The sequence below is a fragment of the Hypanus sabinus genome, chromosome 14 (assembly GCF_030144855.1).
Source record: "Hypanus sabinus isolate sHypSab1 chromosome 14, sHypSab1.hap1, whole genome shotgun sequence".
NCBI lineage: Eukaryota > Metazoa > Chordata > Chondrichthyes > Myliobatiformes > Dasyatidae > Hypanus > Hypanus sabinus.
In genome coordinates, this window is record NC_082719.1 from 44,886,047 (window position 1) to 44,906,836 (window position 20,790).

Below are 20,790 nucleotides of genomic sequence, written 5' to 3' on the forward strand. Positions count from 1 at the left end.
TGGCTCAATTTAGTGATTTTTTCCAGGTATAAATTAAATCTTAATAAGAGTAAATTGTTTCCTTTAAGTAGACAGGTTCCAATTTATGGAAATTTACCTTTTAAATTAGTTAATGACTTTTTTATTTACTCAGGGATTAAAATCACAAAAAACTATAAAGACTTATTTAAGGTTAATTTTTTACCCTTAATCGATCAGATTGAATGTTTGTTCACTAAGTGGTCACCACTATCTTTATTTCTGATAGGTCGGATTAATGCTATTAAGATGGTTATTTTACCCAAGTTTTTATATATATTTCAAGCAGTACCAATTTTTATTCCAAAATCTTTTTTTGCTAATGTTGATTCAAAAATTTCCTCATATATATGGCAGAATAAAAATCCTAGGTTAGGTAAAATATATTTACAGGAGGCAAGGAAGGAAGGTGGATTGGCATTGCCTAATTTTAGATTTTATTATTGGGCAGTTAATATCCGATATTTGATATGTTGGCTAAAGGATTGGGATATATCTTTTAGCCCTCATTGGGTGAACCTGGAAATTAAATCTGTACAAGGATTTGCATTGGGTTCTATTTTAGGGACTTCTCTTCCCTTTGCTCTTTCTAAATTGCCGAAACGAATTGACAACCCGATAGTTAAACATACTTTACGTATATGATTTCAATTTCGGAAATTTTTTGGGTTGACTCGATTTGTTTTAAATATTCCTATTGTATCCAATTGCTTTTTTTATCCTTCTATTATAGACCAAGCTTATTCAGCTTGGAAAACTAAAGGATTACTACGATTTTCTGATTTATTTTTAGATAATTGTTTTATGTCTTTTGAGCAATTATCTAATAAATATAATTTGCCTAGATTTCACTTTTTTAGATATTTACAGATTAGGAATTTCTTAAATACTGTACTTCCTACTTTTCCAAATTTTGTGTCTTCAGGTATTTTGGAGAATTTGTTTGAACTAAACCCTTTTCAGAAAGGGCTAATATCAAAACTTCACAATATAATTATAAAGATACGTTCAGAGCCCTTTTATAAGACTAAAAATGATTGGGAAAGAGAACTTAACCTTACTATCCCTATTGAGAATTGGGATAAAATTCTTCAATTAGTTAATACATCATCTATATGTGCTAAACATTCATTAATACAGTTTAAAGTTGTGCACAGCGCTCATATGTCCAAGGATAAATTGGCTCATTTTTATTCCTATATAAATCCTATTTCTGACAGATGTCATTCTGAGATAGCGTCTTTAACTCATATGTTTTGGTCTTGTCCACTTTTGAAAAAATATTGGAAAGATATTTTTGATATTATTTCTGCGGTATTGAACATTGATTTACAACCTCATCCTATTACTGCAATTTTTGGTTTACCAATGATGGACTCACTCCATTTATCATCTTCTGCTTGTCAAATGATTGCATTTCTTACACTAATGGCTAGAAGATCTATTTTGTTGAATTGGAAAGAAATTAATCCTCCTACTGTATTTCATTGGTTTTCTCAAACTATGTTATGTCTAAATTTAGAAAAAATTAGAAGTGGTGTATTTGATACTTCTATTAAATTTGAAAAGATATGGAGACCATTTATTCAATATTTTCATATGATGTAATATGACCCTGTTCCAAGCCTATTTGATTTTCCAGTTTTGATTTTATATATGTTGAGAGGATCGGAGTTGACGACACTGATGATTTTGTATTTTTGTGAGACATTATAAACAGCCCTTTTTTTTCTTTTTCCATTTTTTCTTTTTCTCTTTTTTTTTGTTTTTTTTCCTTATTAGTTACTAGATTATTAGATTAGGTTTTTTTGCATAATTTTTTTTCTTTTTCTTTTTTCTGTTTTTTTATTATATATTATGATATACCTAGGTTTGCCTCGTTTATTTGTTACTTATATCGTCCATGATTTGGGAATACTCATTTATACTGTAATCATTGCTTATGTATTCTTTCATGTTCAGTTGAAATGTGTATGTTTGTAATCCCATTATCTATGTATTAATTTTATTTTGTTGATATTAATAACAATAATAAAAAGATTGAGAAAGGAAAAAAAATGACTTGAAATCCATGGGACTTCAATAGTGACACAAAACTTGCTAGCTTTTCACTGTTAATTGGGATTATACATTATCCCAGAGCAGGAGCTCCCAACCTTTTATATGCCATAGACCCCCATCATTCACCAATGGATCAATTGACCACAGCTTGGGAACACCTGGCCTAGAGGAATATCTTAAAATCCTAAATTATTGGCTATTTATTTCCACTTTTGTCTCTCCGACTGTTAAGGTAAATGTTTAGCAAAACATTTCCTTTACTAACCTGCACCAGGTTTCATAGCGACTGGACTGACTGTGGCCAGATCTAAGCTGGGTATCAGTTCATACGCTTTGTCCTGTTGCTTGGCCTTCCCTTCATGATATCTGCTGTAAATACCTCTGCCTGCAGAATATCCGCCCAGATATGATCCGCGAGGTCCCGCTGCTCTGTTGCCAGCTGCCCCTCTACCTCTTCCACGCACAGCGCCTGCTTTAAAAAGCAGAAAGAACGAATTTTAAAAAATACATTCAAAGACTGCATTTCATTGTCAGATTCCAGAAGGTATGATTATTTGCAAGTGTGTCATAATTGGTGTTTTTGATTTAAAGGAACATAGTAACAGATTACGGACATATTTTGAACACAAATATTCTCCATTTGTATAGCAACAATATAGTAAAATATCCCAAGATACTTCGCAAAAGATTAGCAAACAAAATTTGATGCTGATTCATGACAGATGTTCAGGGAGATACCTAGAAGCTCGGTTAAAAGGAGAAAAGAGATGTAGAGGCAGTATGGTTTCAGAACATAATTCCAGAGCTGAGGGATTGAAAAACTGAAGGCAAAGTTACCAATGGTAAAGAGATTACTGGTGGTGGAAACTGATACAGTAGGGTCTTTTAAGAGCCTTTTAGGTTAGAAAAATAGAGGGCTATGCACTAAGGAAATTCTAGGCAGTTTCTAGAGTAGGTTACGTGGTCAGCACAACATTGTGGGCTGAAGGGCCTGTAATGTGCTCTAGATTTTTATGTTCTATTAAGTCAGTGGATAAGGGCCCAGATATTAAATACAGTTTTATAGGAGGAATACAGGGCTGGAAGGTACTACACAGCCATAGGGAAAGATTTTTTTTAAAAAGTGGGGAATTTTCAAATAATTGTTTTAATGGTAAGCCAGCCAGTCAGACGAGTACTGAACTGTCAAAGCAAAAGGCTAACTGAAGTAGATAATGGTTCTACCACCCACTTGAGGCAGCAACGAAGTCTGCATCTGTTATGGAGTGGAAATAGCCAGTTTTAATGAGACCTTGGATATACAATTCAAAGTTACCCTGAACCCAAGATATAGCACCAGGATTACCAGCACTCTTTATTTAGTTTCAATGTAGAAAGTTGGTCGGTGGCTAAGAAACAGAATTTGTAATTTTAAATGCAAACAAAACCTCAACTGCAGTAGATTGAGAACTTATAGTCTACTCAATTAAGTTGTAAAAGTTCTTATTTAATCATAGTAAGTGTTCGATAAGCAGTCTGACAATTTAGAGAGTGTGATGGGACAACAGAGGTAGTTGCAATTCACAGCTGGGTGTTACTAGCTCACATCTGAAAACTGATGTTTTTGTTGGTATTACAATGCAGCAAGTACTTTGATAAACAATAAGTATTCACTAGGGCAGCACCAGATACAAATAGGGAAATTTGTTTGAGTTCTTGTACCAAAACTGAATGAATAATAAAAATAGAAGTAGACTAGTCCCAGGCGACAGTGTTGCACAACCTTGGGCAAAGACCTAATGGCTGCAAATTCACCATTTGTAATGATGAGTTAGTTATTTTTCATGCTCCTAGATTAAAATGAACATTTATGCTAAAATAGACTATATTAAACTATATAAAAGGTGACTTCAATGAAGTACATCAAGTTAGTTTGAAAGTTACTGTCACTTGTAATAACTCAGCAGGCCAGGCAGCATCTATGGAAAAAGGTACAGTAGATGTTTTGGGCTGAAGCCCTTTGGCAGGACTGGAGAAAAAAAAGCTGAGGAGTAGATTTGAAAGATGTCGGGAGGAGACAGAGAGAGAGAGAGAGAAACGCCAGGCGATTGGTGAAACTTGGAGGGGGAGGGATGAAGCAAAGAGCTGGGAAGTTGATTGGTGAAAGAGACAGAAGGCCATGGAAGGAATAAGAAAGCAGAGGGTGGGGGAGCACCAGCGGGAGATGATGGGCGGACAAGGAGGTAACATGAGAGGGGGACAGGGGGATGGGAAATGGTGAGGGGGTGGGGGTGGGGGCATTACTCTAAGTTTGAGAAATCGATGTTCACACCATCAGGTTGGAGGCTACCCAAATGGAATACAAGGTGTTGCTCCTCCAAGCCAAGTGTGGCATTATCCCAGCAGTGGAGGAGGCCATGGAAGGACATATTGGAATGGGAATGGAAAGTGGAATTGAAATGGGTGGCCACTGGGAGATCCCGCTATTTCTGGCAGGCGGAGCACAGATGTTTGGTGGTGGTCTCCCAATCTACATTGGGTCCTACTGATATACGGGAGGCCAAACTGGGAGCACCAAACACAGTATATGACGCCAACAGACTCACGGGGGAAGTGCCGCCTCACCTGGAAGGACTGTTTAGAGCCCTGAATGGTAGTGAGGGAGGAGATGTAGGGGCAGGTGAAGCACTTAGTCCGTTTTCAAGGACAAGTGCCAGGAGGGATATCAGTGGGAAAGGACGAATGAACATGGGAGTCACATAGGGAACAATCCCTGCAGAAAGCAGAAAGTGGGGAAGGAAAGATGTGTCCAGGAGGGAGATCAGTGGGGAAGGACGAATGAACATGGGAGTCACATAGGGAACAATCCCTGCAGAAAGCAGAAAGTGGGGAAGGAAAGATGTGTCCAGGAGGGAGATCAGTGGGGAGGGACGAATGAACATGGGAGTCACATAGGGAACAATCCCTGCAGAAAGCAGAAAGCGGGGAAGGAAAGATGTGTCCAGGAGGGAGATCAGTGGGGAGGGTTTGTTCCCTATGTGAGATCCAACATAGATTGGGGGACTACCTCACCGAGCACCTACACTTTGTCTGCCAGATCAAGCGGGATCTCCCAGTGGCCACTCATTTTAATTCCACTTCCCATTCCCATTCCAATATGTCCATCCATTGCCTCTTCCACTGTCAGGATCAGGCCACACTTTAGGTTGGAGGAACAACACCTTGTATTCTGTTTGGGTAGCCTCCAACCTGATGGCATGAACATTGATTTCTCAAACTTACGTTAATGCCTCCCCCCCCCCTCACCATTTCCCATCCTCTTACCCCTCTCTCATGTTATCTCCTTGCTCGTCCATCACCTCCCTCTGGTGCTCCCCCTACCTTTCTTTCTTCCATGGCCTTCAATCTCTTTCACCAATCAACTTCTTAACTTTTAGCTTCATCCCTCTCAGTCAGAGTTTCACCCATTGCCTGGCATTTCTCTCTCCCCCCCCCCTCCCCCATCTTTCAAATCTACTCCTCAGCTTCTTTTCTCCAGTCCTGCTGAAGGGTTTCGGCCTGAAACGTCGACTGTACTCTTTTCCGTAGATGCTGCCTGGCCTGCTGAGTTCCTCCAGAATTTTGTGTGTGTTGCTTGGATTTCCAGCATCTGCAGATTTTCTCATTTGTCACTTGTTAATACTATTAAGGGAAAGTAACTGGATGAGCTGAAATAGAATTTAAAAATGGAGACATTTACCCTACCTGCAGTAAATGTTAAAAGTTAAAAACAGGCTTCCTTATCTGCCAAGTTCTTACAGTATTTTGTGTGATGCTCAAAGTACTGCAATTTAATATTCAATAAGATAAACAGGGCAAATTCTTCACCATAATACATGTCCTTGGCAATAACAAGATTGTGGCTTTGGTTAATGTTCCCTTTGAAAATAGGACTTACAAATGTTTATTGCTATTTGTATGTCTTGCAAAATTTGATGTGCTACATGGTTAAAAAAACATTTTGATGTTACATTAGTTATATATTCTGTCCTTTGATGCACATCTTTAAATAAGGACACCCTTCAATGTATGTCCTTAAATCAAGCACAGAAATTTGTCTCAAAGCACATTTTAGTGTGTCAGTGATAACTGCACCAGGCATGGCTTTGTTTTCTCTTATTGGCCTTAATGTCTGACATTGTAAAACTCAAGTTGTCCTTGCCATAGACACATTTTAAATGTGTAATTTACATTTGGTCCAGAACAGAAGTTTATTTGATGCTTTCTTTTGGCTATTAAACTAATAGATTTTTTGTAACAATGCTTAAGAATCTGAAGCATTAGTTTATTACAATGTTTCCTTGTTAACTAAGACTTCAAGTATTCACTAATTGTTCAGGGCAGTTAGGAATAATTTGTAATTTTCAATCTGATTAAAATGTTGACTTCCTTCCCCCATTTTAATGCTGCAATATTTATTGACACCCAAGAACCTGAATTACAACAGATTTATATACTTATTTTTAAATTATCGAATTAAACTCTGGAAGGTAAGGATAAATTAATTTCTTTTTCTGGTTTAAATGCACATTTCAGTAAACTGAGATGAAACGACTTAAAGTTGCTTAATGCCATCTCCTCCTTGCTAGTTTGTCAAATGCAACTTCTTGTAAAGGTTCCCTGCGCTCTCCCAAAGCTTAGTCCTTATGCTCTTGAATCCAACTTGTGGAACGCATTAGACATTCCTGATCAACTGAAACCAGCACTAAACAGCAATCTAAAACCAAAAATCCCTTCCAAGTGTTCAGGTTTGGGAGACTCAACATGGTTTGTAGAAATGTGTCTATGGACAACCTCTGTGATAATGGAAAATCTCACCCATATTAGGCAATTAATCACACAGGAATCCAAAAAGAGGGTCTAACTGAGTTTTGCCTTAAACGAGGTGCCCACATATCATGTGGTAGCATGATGACATATCCGTGTAATGTATTTTTACATACAACTCAATTATTTAAATGAGCAATGATATAATCATTGTGGATTTAAAATCACTGTGGAGGATTTCTACTTTTGAGGGTTAATGTCTTTCCTGACGGGGTGGAAATCATTGCTGGGCAGGTGAGACTTGCGGCTGTGAAATAATCTTGGGTTCTGGGATCTCCTTCGTGGTGGTTGTAGGAGTTCATTCAGAATGCAGGAAATAGTTCTTATAGCAATAACCACCTTTTTCTTCTTCTAGTTGGTGCTTCTTGATACTGGGAAGGTGCATTTATTTCACAGGAATATTCTCTTATTAATCTTTCTATTGCTCTTTTATGATCTGATCTCTCCTCTAGGTTTCCACATCCACAACGTCTGACAGATCTTTCTTCACATCCTCATTGACTCCATTCTTCTTGGCCTTCCACTTATCTCGCTGGGCTTTGGTCTTTGCATCTACTTTTACAAGCAGTTTTTTTTTTATTTTCCATTTGAAGTTCATGCAAAAACTTTAATGCACATGGTAAATTCTGGCTCTTTATTCTCAAAACTGAATGTTTGCAACTTCCCTGAAGCTCCTTGAACAATCTTCCAGCTTAACACCAAGCCACATTTCACAAGTAACTGTGCGATTAACATATTGGAAGGTTTCTCAGATGTGTTGCCTATGAACACTGTTGTAGTTCGACCGTGGCTTTTGTCACTCTCATGCTTCCTCTGAGCAGTATGGTTCTTGGTCCAATACACTTTCTAACCAGAGGCAGAGAGGTTGGCACCAACACCTGTTTGCCCTCTGTTGGTCAATAGTTCATGATGACCAATGTGGCATCATCCAGCCTCTTTCTGGATTTGCAGGGCTGTTGCATGCAGATTATGGATGGATCTCCAACCAAGTTGTAGTTGCCTCAGTCAGTCACAATCCCACCATGCTGGTCCTCCTGTTTCTACCACTACAGGCTCAATGTGTTTGTTGTCTTCCACTTTCACAAATGTCATTCAATAGCAGTCATCTTTTCTCCAGTTCTAGTTGGATATCTCCACGCTTCAGTTTATTATCTTTGAATTCCATTCAAACTTATTTTGTGGGATGACTGAAACAGTTGAACCAGTGTCCAATTCCATATACTGTAGCTAGTCTATTGTTAGTTTTCACATTGTAAATCTCAAGGGTACTCAGTCCTGCATCAGTCTCATCATTATCAGATTTTTCATCAACAGCATGCAGGTTAATGGTCTTTTTGAAACTGCAACTGACTTTTCAGCTTTTTCCTCTTCTCTGTGCAGTCCATTTATTTTTATCTACCCAACAAGCTCTTTGTATGTGTTGCATTTTCTGCAAGCTTCATCTTTAAACCTGCATTGTGGTGAATGTGAACCCCTGCCACAACAGTAACAATTTGCTCAGCCAGGCTGGTTTCTGTTTAGATGTTGCAATCTTGTTCACATTCACTTTCATTCCTGACTGCAGCTCAATTGTGTCTGTCTTCAGTTTCCATTGAAAGAGCAATTTCAACTGCTCTTTTAAATTGTGCTTCAGTTACAAGCAGTTTTTGAAGGTTTTTTTGCAAGATTCCAGCCACTAAATAACATTAGTGCATCATTAAGACCATTTCCAAACTGACAATGCTCAATCTCTTCAATTCAGCCATGTAGACTGAAATGGACTCTCCTTGTTGATTCCACTTATGAAACCTAAAGTGTTCTGCAATCAATAATGGCTTTGGTTCCAAATGTTCCTGCATTACTTTGATGATACCTCGACAGCTCATTTCTGATTGTTTGTTTGGAGCAGTCAAACCTCAAAGCCAACAGTATACTTTTAAACCTAAACCACTTCACAAAATTGGCAGTTGCTTCTCATTCTGTTTAATTTTGCTTCAAAATACTGTTCCAATAGCTCAGTATATATGAGCCAATACGTAATCAAACTCAGTCTTCCTGATGTAACCAGCTTTGTTTTTTTTTTAAATCATCACCCGGTACTCAGTCTTTATCAACTCTGAACTTTTCTGTTTACAGCCTTTTTTTTAAACTTGACCATCTCCACATGCTGGGCTGCATAATTTACTCACCATTCCTTGCTGCTATTCTTCCCCCCTCGAACATCTCAAAATATAATACATACATATACAAGATTTCTCAAAATATAACTTAAATATTAAGTGCACAGCACTCTTCATGGGAAATTAGCAGTAAGAGTAGTGAAAGGAGGACATAGATTGCATCTCATCAGTGAGATCAAAGGCACTGATATCTTAAAGGGTTGTAGAAAGCACCAAGTGCAAAAGATAGTACCAATATGACAAAAACCATTTAAAAAAATATGGTATTGGGACAAATTACGTTGTTGCCTTTCCATAAGTCAATGCCAAGGAAAAGAAAGAAGAAAAAGAAGGATTTGGGTATAATTTATAAAAACATAGCAAACAAAAAATAAAGAGTCAAAAACAACACAAGATAAACTCAAAGTACAGGAAAGATCCCAGAAGCAGTAAAATATTAATTGAAACAAACATGTTGAAAAGTACTACAGGGTCAAAACTCTCTAATCCAGCACACTTGGGACCTGTCATGTTAGGGTTCTGTGAAGTTTCTGGAAGTTGGGATCACTGATGGTTGAGAATGTGAAATTTGCACTTGTAGGTTATTAGTGACTGATTAGTATAGATCTTAGTTAACTTTAGATCTTTGAATTTGTGGATTAATAAAGGTCTACTGTAGATTCTAAAACATGCTAGACTGCAGGAATTACCATAACATAGAATGTCAGGCTAAGAATTTTAAATATTTTAGTAAAAGTTTGGCAAGAAAAAAAATCACAAATGACAGTGGAAATTGCATCCATTTCCACTACCTTCATTAAAACTTATTTGCAAATCACTGAGCAGATTCTCCCCTAAACGTGTGCAACTGGTTTTTAAAATTTACCTTTCAAACCAGAACCTTGGAAATAGGTTGCAATAGGTTGTCTCTCCATGGCCGACATGAGAAGAACTTGGCTTGAAGAGTGATACTGTCATGGATCTGGTTTACTATCCCATCACCTTACCCTTGGGCCTCTGTATTTTCTTTTGCTGTGTGTGGAAGACCAGGCAAGCTGCCCATCGCCAATCATGCCTCCCATCTACCTCATCTGACAACAGCCCAGGGAAGTGGACTGGGCTCTAAGCAGCAACGGGATCACAGGCTTATCCTGAAGCTCCACTACCAGGACTTCATCTGAGATACTTCAAAAATATTCAAATAAGTTAAAAATATTTAAAAATTAAAATCATATTAAAACACTACTTTCATGTTTTAGTTATTTGCAAAAGGTAAAATCATCGGCTCCAAAGGAAACTGCCGGCCAGTACAATTTGGCTCAACAGATGATGAAAAATGACACAAATTTTAAAACATGGTTCAAAGAAACAGTGTCAACTGTATTTCTTCAATTTATGGGATTTATGAATAGGCCTGAATTTACTGCTCAAGCAGAAGAGCGAGCTCCTAAGTGAACTGAAGTCCTTCTGGTAAAATTATTTCTAGTGAAGTGCAATTTATGTTTTTGAAAATAATTTTCTACAATATCCAGAATTATTGTATAGTTGGCTTGGAACAGGATAATTGGCAGCTTGGAAACCACAGAAAGTGTGCAGAGGAGATTTACAAGGATGTTGCCTGGATTGGGGAGCACGCCTTATGAGAATAGGTTGAGTGAACTCGGCCTTTTCTCCTTGGAGTGACAGAGGATGAGAGGTGTACAAGATGATGAGAGGCATTGATCATGTGGATAATCAGAGGCTTTTTCCCCAGGGCTGAAATGGTTAGCACGAGAGGGCATAGTTTTAAGGTGCTTGGAAGGAGGTACAGAGGAGATGTCGGGGTAAGTTTTCTTTTGAATACGCAGAGAGTGCTGAGTGCGTGGAATGGGTTGCCAGTGGCGGTGGTGGAGGCGGAAACGACAGGGTCTTTTAAGAGATTCCTGAATGGCTACATGGAGCTTAGTAAAATAGAGGGCTAAGGGTAAACCCTAGGTAGTTCTAATGTAGGGTCACGTTCAGCACAGCTTTGTGGGCCAAAGAGCCTGTATTGTGCTGCAGGTTTTCTATGTTTCTATATGTTGGACCTTAAAAGTGAAATCACAGCCTTAGAAAACATTCCTGTTGTTTCCCTTCACTGAAAAAGTTTCAGCTTAAATAAGGACAGTTATTCGAGATTCCTATTAGTAAAAAGGAAGAAGTCCAAACACTCATCCATGATATTCAACAACAGTACTACAAAGTTCCTACCGTCAACATCTTGTGAGTTTTCTCTGGCGCGTAACTTAATAGGACCAGTCCTATAAATACTGAAAACCTCTGTAGGGAATTTGATCTGAAATATTATAATATTTTAAAGATTTCCCATCTTTGCTTCAGATTTACAGCATCTGTAGGACACACGCGCACACTTATTTGGATAGGTGAAGCTGAGAAAACCCACAAGCCATCAACGAAAATAATCAGCTGGCAGCTCTTCACTTCAACAATCCCCACACTGTCCACCACCATGTCCCGTATGGACCACCTCTACAAGAAGCACAGCTGCAGCTCTACAAGGTTTCATCAACAGCACTGGCCAAACCAGTGAGGAGCAACAGCTCAAAGAAAAATCACTACATCCAGCAACCTTTCTAATGTATAGGATAATATTGAATGAAAACAGCGTGTTCAGTCTGGACTCCCTACCCAACTGAATTATGGGAGCACTTACATCACAACTGCAGCAGTTCAAGAAGATAGTGTGCCACAATATTGAAGGGATATTAGAAATGGATGACAAAAGTTGGACCCACCAGTGCACCGATAAAGGATGACTAAAGTCCCACAATATTTTGATTGTGGGTTATTTTAAGCACAGATAGATTTTAAACTGCTAAACTAATGCAGAAAGAATTTCCACTGAGCTGAAAATTTCAAATTCTATTTCACAATGTGCTCAGATGTCAGAGGAAATCTCACTTCAACAACTGTGCAAGTGAACCCAAACCTCCTGGTGTTAAACCATGGGTATAGAAACAGAGTTTCAGTAACAAAAATGTCTGATACAAGAAATAAAAGACACAAGAACAGACAGTTATCCCTGTTTTCTGTATGTTAAACCACAAATCATTAGCCATGAAACAAGTGACTTGTTGGACAATTTCAGCTTAAAGGGTTACAGAGACTTGATAACAAAATAGGTGTGACCGGGAGGTGAGCATTCCAGGGCATGAGATCATGAAAGAACAGGAAAGCTAAAAGGTAGTAACACAAAGTAAAATATAATTACCAGTGTACAAATGAATGGTTTTGAACAAGGGTAACAGGCAGTCCCAGTACGAATGTGATAGAGTGCCCCTACTTGCCTGGATGAATGGAGCTCAAGCAGCGCAACGTTTTTACAGTAAGTGGCAGTCCACTCATTAGGCACTCTATCCACAGCACAGACACAGTGGCAGCAGTTTCTACCGTCTGTAGGTTGCCCTGCAACTACTCACCAGGACTCCTTGGACAGCACCTACCAAGCCCACAACCTCTGCAAGCTAGAAAGAAGAGGGCAGCAAAAGCCTGGGAGCACCAGCACGGCAAGTTGTCCTCCAAGACACACACTAGCGTGACTTGTGGAAATACTTCACCATCGCTGGGTCAAATCCCAGAACTCCTCCTAACGGCAGGTATTACCCATATCTCACGGATTCAATGAGACAGCTCACCACTGCTTTATCAAGAGCATCTAGGGATGGCAAATTAAATGTTGGCTCAGGTGAAGCCCACATCCATTCATCGAAAATATGAAAGAAAATATCAAAGGTATTGTGGTGGATCATAAACACAGGGATCCAGGGAAACAAATAGCAAAATGTTTCTAATTATATTATCTTTAAACATAGATTGGAACAGGCAGAACCAATCAAGATGGAAAGACAATAAGTGTTCAAGTCAGTCCTCTGGGAAATATGTTTTAGAACTGATTCAATTTAGAGATGTTAACAAGAGCTGGTTAACAATCTGCCTGTAAGGAAACATTTTACAAATCGCACCCAGAACAGGTGACTTTTCTTTATTCTCTCAGTCATGGTGAGTTTGAGAGGATAACAGAAGGTCACAAACTAATGGCTTACAATAAAAAGTAATCTTCAGTATAATCACAAACACAAGAGATTCCGCAGATGCTGGGAATCCAGAGTAATGCTATCTCATGTGCAAAGTGGCAATTCTGGTCCAAACTTGAATCAGTGAAGGCTGCTCAACAGCTGTGGCAAGACCTGAATGCGATCACCTCCAACAAAGTGAACTAAGCGACATAGGTGACGACAAGGCTTCGCCATAGATAAGCTCAATGTCCTTTACACTTGTTTTGACAGTGATGGAACCTTCACGAACTCCCACAGTTCCCGATGACCCAGTGATTTCGGTCTTTGATGCCAACGTGAGAGCATCCTTTAGGAAGGCGAACCCACCAGAAGCAGCAGCTCAGATGGGGAACCTGGCCAAGTAATTGGTTGGAGAGTTCACCAATCTTTAACCTTCTGCTTCAGCAGTCTGAGGTAACCACCTGCTTCAAGAAGGCTTCAATTATACTTGTGTTCAAGAAGCACGCGGTAGCTCGCCTCAATAACTATTATCTGTAACACTTACGTCCACTGAGGTTAAGCACTTTGAGAAGTTGACGAAACATCAACTCTTGCCTGAGAAGCGATTTGGATCTGCTCCAATTTGCTTACAGTCACAACCGATCAACAGTAGATGGCATTTCAAACCTGGAACATCTAGATAGCAAAGGTGTATACATCAGGATGCTCTTCATTGACTACAGATTGACATTCAATACTATTGTCTCCTCAAAACTAATCAAGAAGTTTGAAGATCTTGGCCTTAATACCTCCTTGTGTAATTGGATCCTCGATTTCCTCACTTGCAGACCGTAGCCAGTTCAGATTAGCAACAACATCTCCACAATCTCCATCAGCACAGATGTACCACAAGGCAGTGTGCTTAGCCCCTGCTTTACTTGCTTATGATTGTGAGGCTAAGCATAGCTCCAATGCCATTATTTTAAGTTTGTTGACGACACTACTACTGATAGCCAAATCAAAGGTAGTGATGAATCAGCATGTAGGAGGGAGACTGAAAATCTGCCTGAGTGGTGCCACAACAACAACAACATCAACTCAATTTCAGCAAGACCAATGAACTCATTATTGACTTCAGGAAGAAACCATAGGTCCATGAGCCAGTCCTAACTGGGGGAAAAAAAATCAGAGGAGGAGGGGATCAGCAACTCAGTGTTATCATTTCAGAGGATCTGCCCTGTGTCCAGCACGCAAGGAAGCACAGCAAGTGCCTCTACTTTCTCAGATGCTTACAAAGATCCGGCACGTCATCTAAAACTTTGACAAACCTCTGTAGATATGCGTTTGCTTCACAGCCCTGGTACGAAAACACCAATGCCCTTGAGAGGAAAAACCTACAAAAAGTAGTGGGTACAGCCCAGTCCATCATGGGTAAAGCCTGCCCCACCATTGAGCGCATTTACACAGAGTGTAGTCACAGAAAAGCTGCAATCATTATCAAGAATCTCCACTAACCAGGCCAATCTGTCTTCACACTACTGTCATCAGGAAGGACATACAGGAAATTCAGGACCCACACCACCAGGTTCAAGAACAGTTGTTACCCCTCAACTATCAGGCTTTTGAACAAGAGGGGATAACTTCACTGACCCCAACACTGAACTAATCCCCCAACCTATGAACTCTCTTTCAAGGACTCTTCATTTCATGTTCTCAATATTTATTGGTTTTTTTTGTATTTACACGGTTTGATGTCTTTTGTACATTGATAGTTTCTCTGTCCTGTTGGGTACAGTCTTTCATTGATTCTATTAGGTTTCTTGTATTTACTGTGAATGCCAGGTCAGGTGGTGTCTATAGAAATGAATAAACAGTCAACGTTTCAGGCTGAGACCCTTCATTAAGATACAAGATTTCATTACACACAATATAAATCAGACAACTTTGTTACCAGAACCAAAAGCAGAAAGTAAAAATCCAGTACATATTCATTGAAAGACAAAAATTCTATTTGTGTGGTTTAGTAACCATGTCAACAAATGAGGCAAGAACTAACTTCAAGCCAAAGGACTCATAAAACTGGAAGGTAAAGATCAGTTCCTGTGGTCCACAAGCACAAATTGATACAAGAACAATATTAAGAGATACAAAATAAGAATATGAAAATAACTTCAAAAATGCAACCAAAGCTAATAATAAAAATTTGCAACTGTTAAGAGAACAATAAAGTGGAATGGAAGTAAGTCCATTAACTACAGAAGCCATGGTACGATGTGATAGAAAATAAGGAAATGGCAGGCATTGGAAAGAAACAAAATGTTTGCTCTACTGAAAGGTTTATTATAGGAACTTAAAGAGTATTCAAAGAACTCCATTGTAAAGAGAATTTGAGAAAATAACTATGAATGATAATGTCACAATTCTAGTAAGATAGTTTTAAAATTAAAAGAAAATTAAATACACATTTCCACAACACATTTTAAACACTCAGATCTAAAACAATGCCCTCTATCTGAACACCAGTCAGATAACAAAATCTACTTGAGAAAGCAGAGGTATATTCTCATTAGTTCAACAGAGCCCAGTTTTCTTGACAACAAAAATATGGCTCTCCATTTTCATGTTTAGTAACTGTGGTTGCTGCAGAACTGCAAGTACAAAATTACTGAGATCACAGGCTGAATGTTCTGTGGCAAGTGATTCACTTGCTAACTCACTCAAAGCCTGTGCTATGCACAGAGCCTTTCAGGAAAATGAGCACCGAATACCAATCAGGACAAAGCAGCCTGCTTGACTGGCAATGCAGTCAGTCACTTGAAATAATTGCTCTCTCAGCCATTGGCGCACAGTTCCATCTCCTCCAAGACTGGACATACTGCTGTCCTGGTGCATGACTGACAAATGTGAATGAATGCCTTAAGTTGGGGGGATGGAGTCTGCTAATCAAGGTCTGCAACAACTTACCGGGGATCCTGCCAAACACACAGTTTCTCACACTTTGAAGGGCAAGGGCAGCAACTCTACCATCTCCAAGACAGGCAACATGAATTCTTCTCCTCTCCCTAAAGATCACTGCATTCATCACATTTACACCAATGGCTCAAAAGACAGCTCACCACTACCAAAGCAAGAACAGTCATGATGGACATAATCTTCATAGCAACACCTATAGTTGTGAAGGAAAACACAGACAAAGACAAAGCATGTAAAATATTTAAATGTCTTCAGTTCTTAGCATTTTACTGACCTTTGGCAAAATATTCTCTGTTGGGACCAATCAAAGTGTTATAGGGATACCCATAGTAAGCTAGTGTGTAGGGATCACAGGAGTACACGATGTTTGCTTGAGGAGATTCTGTTGGTCCACCTTTTGCTGCCTTCTGGTAACGATTATACTGCTCTTTGTCTACAGGCTTGGCAAGGGTCACCTCAATGTGAGAACCTTCAAGGTCAGTCCCATTCAATTTCTCCATGGCATGAACTGCATCATCCCTCGTGGCAAAATGAACAAAAGCATAATCACGAATTTTCTTCACTCGTTCTACACATCCAGGGTTGAACTGGCTGAACACCTTTTTTATTGTGTCCTCCATGGTTTCAATCATCAGATTTCTCACATACAGAATTTTTACAGTTTCCATCACATCTTCGTCGACGTCAATCTCTGGCTCTGCCCAGTCAACTGCAATCTGATGACCCCACAGCTGGATTCTTCCAGGCATTAGCTTTCTCCGCGCCATAGCAGCCGCACGGTGGCTTTCATACTCCACAAACGCAAATCCTCTGTTTTTCATCTTGTCAGCTGCACTGGCATAGACAATCACATCTAACACGCCTTCTGTTACTTTAGAAATCTCTTCTAAAATCTCTTCTCTTTTTTTCATTTTCGGAATGCCCCCAATGAAAAGTCTGCAGTTGTCCACACTACTGCAAACACCAAGCAACCTTCCCGGACGAATCTCGTAATTATTGAGCTCTCTGACTGCTCTTTTGGCCTCGTGCTTGGCTGTGAACATGACAAAGGCGTAGCCACGATTTTTACCATCAAAGTCCATCATCAAACGCATTTCATACATTCGCCCCACGGACTCAAAAATGGGAACCAGCTCATCTTCATAAACATCACGAGGAATTTTCCCAATAAAAACCTCGCAGCCACGTGGAGGAGGATGCCCTTCCCATCCTGGAGGAGGGCCACCGTATTTACGTTGGCCATTCTCTTGGACCATCGTGTAGCCAGTGCGTTCGATTAGTGCAAGAAGAGTAGACTCATTAGGGGCGCCGGCAACCCCTTCAATGGCTTTAGTTGAAGACGTGTTACAGGAATCTGTGCTCATCATGGTATTGGAATCTTCAGCTGTCATTCTGTCTAAACCATTCAAATTGTGCTCAGACCTGAAAAGGCAAGAGAGGAAACTTCAGTTGGCTTTGTGACATTGAAAAAAAACCTGCCCTTGTAAAGCAGCTCCAGTAACCTCAATGTCTCAATGAGGTCACTGCTGAAATGCGAGGAACATAGCAACCAATTAGTCAGAATTAAAGTGATATATACAGCAACTTAATGGTGAGAGCAAATATGTAGTGGAATTGGGCTAGTTGCTCAGCTCTTCCTACATGGTAACTTGCTTTACTGAGTTTAGAAATCACCACACTCTACGTCTGTTTTTCTTTCAGCCACTGTTAGAACAATGATTTTTAAAATAGCATGTGCATGTTTCTGCGTCAAAATAAAGTGAAGAGAAACATTCTCAGCTAAAGAAGGTGAATGCTGTGCTTGCATTTCACCTTTCTGAACTTTTAAGTGGCCTAATACAACACTGGCCTTCAGCCAATGAGCAACCATAACAGGAAGAGGACATAAATGCTTTGCGCTGTACTCTGTTAAGGGAACAAGTGCAGTGATGCATAATGTTTGTGGAACATGATGTGGCATAACTTCTGATTAAATCTGGACAAAGAAGAAATTTTGATTTTGATGTATCAATTAGGTAGGGGAGATCTGCTTCCCATTTTGCAGTGTCTGATTTACATTTCCACTAACTTCTCTGGATGAAAATAAGAGGCAGCTTTGATCTATGTTACACTTCCTCTATATGGCAATAAAACATGAAAACACACTTCAACACTTTCAAACTGAGCTTTGCAGTAGTCTGATGAGCATGTTGATATCCTGACTGAATAGTTATTTCACTGAAAATACAAAAAATTATTGGCGTTACTTTATCAATAAGGGATTATGCAATCAGCAATGAAGGTATGGACTTTACTGATCAGTGCAAGTAAAAGGTAACCCAAAAGAATTAGTATGCCCTGCGCATCACTCCCCTCTATCCTAATGTGACTTTGAATCTGTTGAAATCTTTTAGACCAGTGGCATCAAGCAGCAAATGAAATTACGCTGACCAGCCCAGCAGACTAATTCTCACAGATCTCAAAGCACATATTATAATTTTAACATTACATTGAAAAGAGATGAAGACATGGAATTAATGTGGAAGCTTAAATATCAAACGCTGGCTGAGATACTTACTGACTTGGGCCTGTTATCCTCAGCTACGTCTTAACTGAATTTGCCTCGGACAAATCCAAAAGGTCAATCTTGCCAATTCAGAGGGTTTTAAAATTTAGCAGCAAGGGACTGAGAGGTAGCAGAGCCTCAAACAATGTAATGGGAAAATGTGGCTGGGCCAGAACACGCAGTGTGTGTAATACTCAAGGTCTTTGACAGAAAGCAAAATCACTATTTCCAACTTTCGCCACCCATCAATATTTTTAAATACATCTGTCTCTGACATTACAAAACACCTAAAGACTTAAAATTGAAATAGTGAAAAGAATAAATTCAGAACAGAAAACTATAATCAACTAAAATACATATGTTATTATTAAACAAAGTTCAAGTTAATTAAAAGGAAGTTGTTTTGTCTTTCTTTATAGCAATCTTACAATCCTCATTGAAATCAATGGGCTCTCTTGTTCAACGGCAGGTCTAATAAGCCACAGGATCTGTGAACACACTCTCTAACATACACAGAAAGTGACTTGCTTGTTCACTGGAGCTCCAAAGCATAATGGTACCCGCAATGAGAAATGCCAGCAATTTGGTGTGGAACTACTACCGATTCTCAGCAAAATGTCAGCTTTTTAAAAAATAATTGTGGATTTTTAAATGTAAAGAAACTGACACACAGTTGCTCAGCAAGAATTGTGACTAATGGCACTGTCACAACCTCAACTACACCTTTTGATTGTTCTGTAACAAGCTGTTAAAACATATCAAATCACTAACTGTGCATAGATGCAGGGCATTAACTACAACTTCGGGTTTACTGTATTGAATTGCAGATGTGGGCATGTGAAGTTGGGGCCAGCTTTAATTAGATAGCAACTGCTGATAGATTTGTCACCACTGCAGCACCAATGTCATCTGAGGAGTCTGGCCATGTCTGTACTATGACGCAAACTTGGTAAAAGTGGGAAGTACCAATGCTAAGGAGAGCTGTACCTTTCGAAAGAAATAAAATCCTTGTGGTATTTTGGAAGGAACGTCAAACAAAACACAGAAAATAATGTGTTAAAGTGATTATTCTGAGTATTATGTAGTTCAGAAGTAAACACTTGTGTTCTCAGTTACCCACATCAAATTATTTGTTTAAAGCAAATGCTTTATTCTCTGTGCATATACAACCAATATAGTTCCCTATAATTAGTTTAATGCACTGGTGGTTTTAAAGCCTTTATGAATTAAACTACAGCTGAAAGCCACACAATCCATATTGCGTTAGCAACACTGGAAACTAACAGGAAATCTTGATGGTTTGCTTTGTATGCTGAGCAATCTGGCTTGAAACTCAGGAGGCTGAATAACACCAAATTTGATATGTCAACCACTTACTGCACTGATGTCTAAAGCAGTGTCAAAAGATTAAAAGCAAACTTTATCATACAGGCAAATTAAAGGCTGTATGGGCACTGAGTTGCTTATACAGTACATTTTTCAGATCAGTATGTCTTCTACTTTACTTGATACAAACCCCTATCTTGTCCTACAGAGTTGGGGTGGGGGTGGGGGGGGGGCAAGATGCATTGTTGCGACAGAGTAACACTGTGCTCTTGAAGTATACACAATAGTTCATGAAAGAAATTATGGAGAACAGTTTTAATAACTTTATGTGCAGTACATGAGCATTTCAGGTCACATGCTTATAGCTAACCAGAGATCAGTAATATAGCTCTGTAAAGCAAATGCATACTGCATTTCATATAGAAATAAATGAACTGTAACAAATAACATTACCATCAAGAAATCCATTTGGACAAGGGAAGTTTCACTCTGTACTTACTATACTTGGGCAACTATTAATGTTCACCCTAGAAACTGCATTAGGTGAAGACAGTATTGACTTAGAGTGACAAGTGAGAGAATCTTCTGATTAAAAAAACTTGAAGGCTTTCAGATAATATGAGCACATGATTGCATCTTACACCACTCAATATAAATGATTGCTGATTGCCCAGCTGTTTGCTGGACTTCACTGGTATTTGGGAAGTTTCAAGTCATGTGGCTGACAAGCATTTCCACAAATGAACCTCAATAATAAATAGTTCCCATTTTATAAGTAATACACAAGCCTAAGTTTTCACAATGTAGATAGTTACACTATCTCAGCTATATTAGTTACATCAGTGGAAAA

At 39.0% G+C, this 20,790-nt stretch overlaps 1 protein-coding gene across 10 annotated transcripts in view; it reads right to left on the bottom strand.

The window, feature by feature from the left end:
• The window catches only part of rbm47 (RNA binding motif protein 47), a 146,037-nt gene that overhangs the window by 11,284 nt on the left and 113,963 nt on the right, over positions 1-20,790 (bottom strand). For 6 of the 10 annotated variants that reach the window (XM_059989072.1, XM_059989074.1, XM_059989073.1 and 3 more), the window contains 2 exons: positions 16,344-17,491; positions 2,345-2,551 (listed from right to left, as the gene is read on the bottom strand). In XM_059989072.1, the coding sequence (XP_059845055.1) occupies positions 2,345-2,551; positions 16,344-17,460 (1,324 nt within the window). In that variant the 5' untranslated portion in view covers positions 17,461-17,491. The remainder of the gene's footprint in view (positions 1-2,344; positions 2,552-16,343; positions 17,492-20,790) is intronic. The other 4 variants (XM_059989077.1, XM_059989070.1, XM_059989076.1 and 1 more) reach the window with 4 other exon arrangements.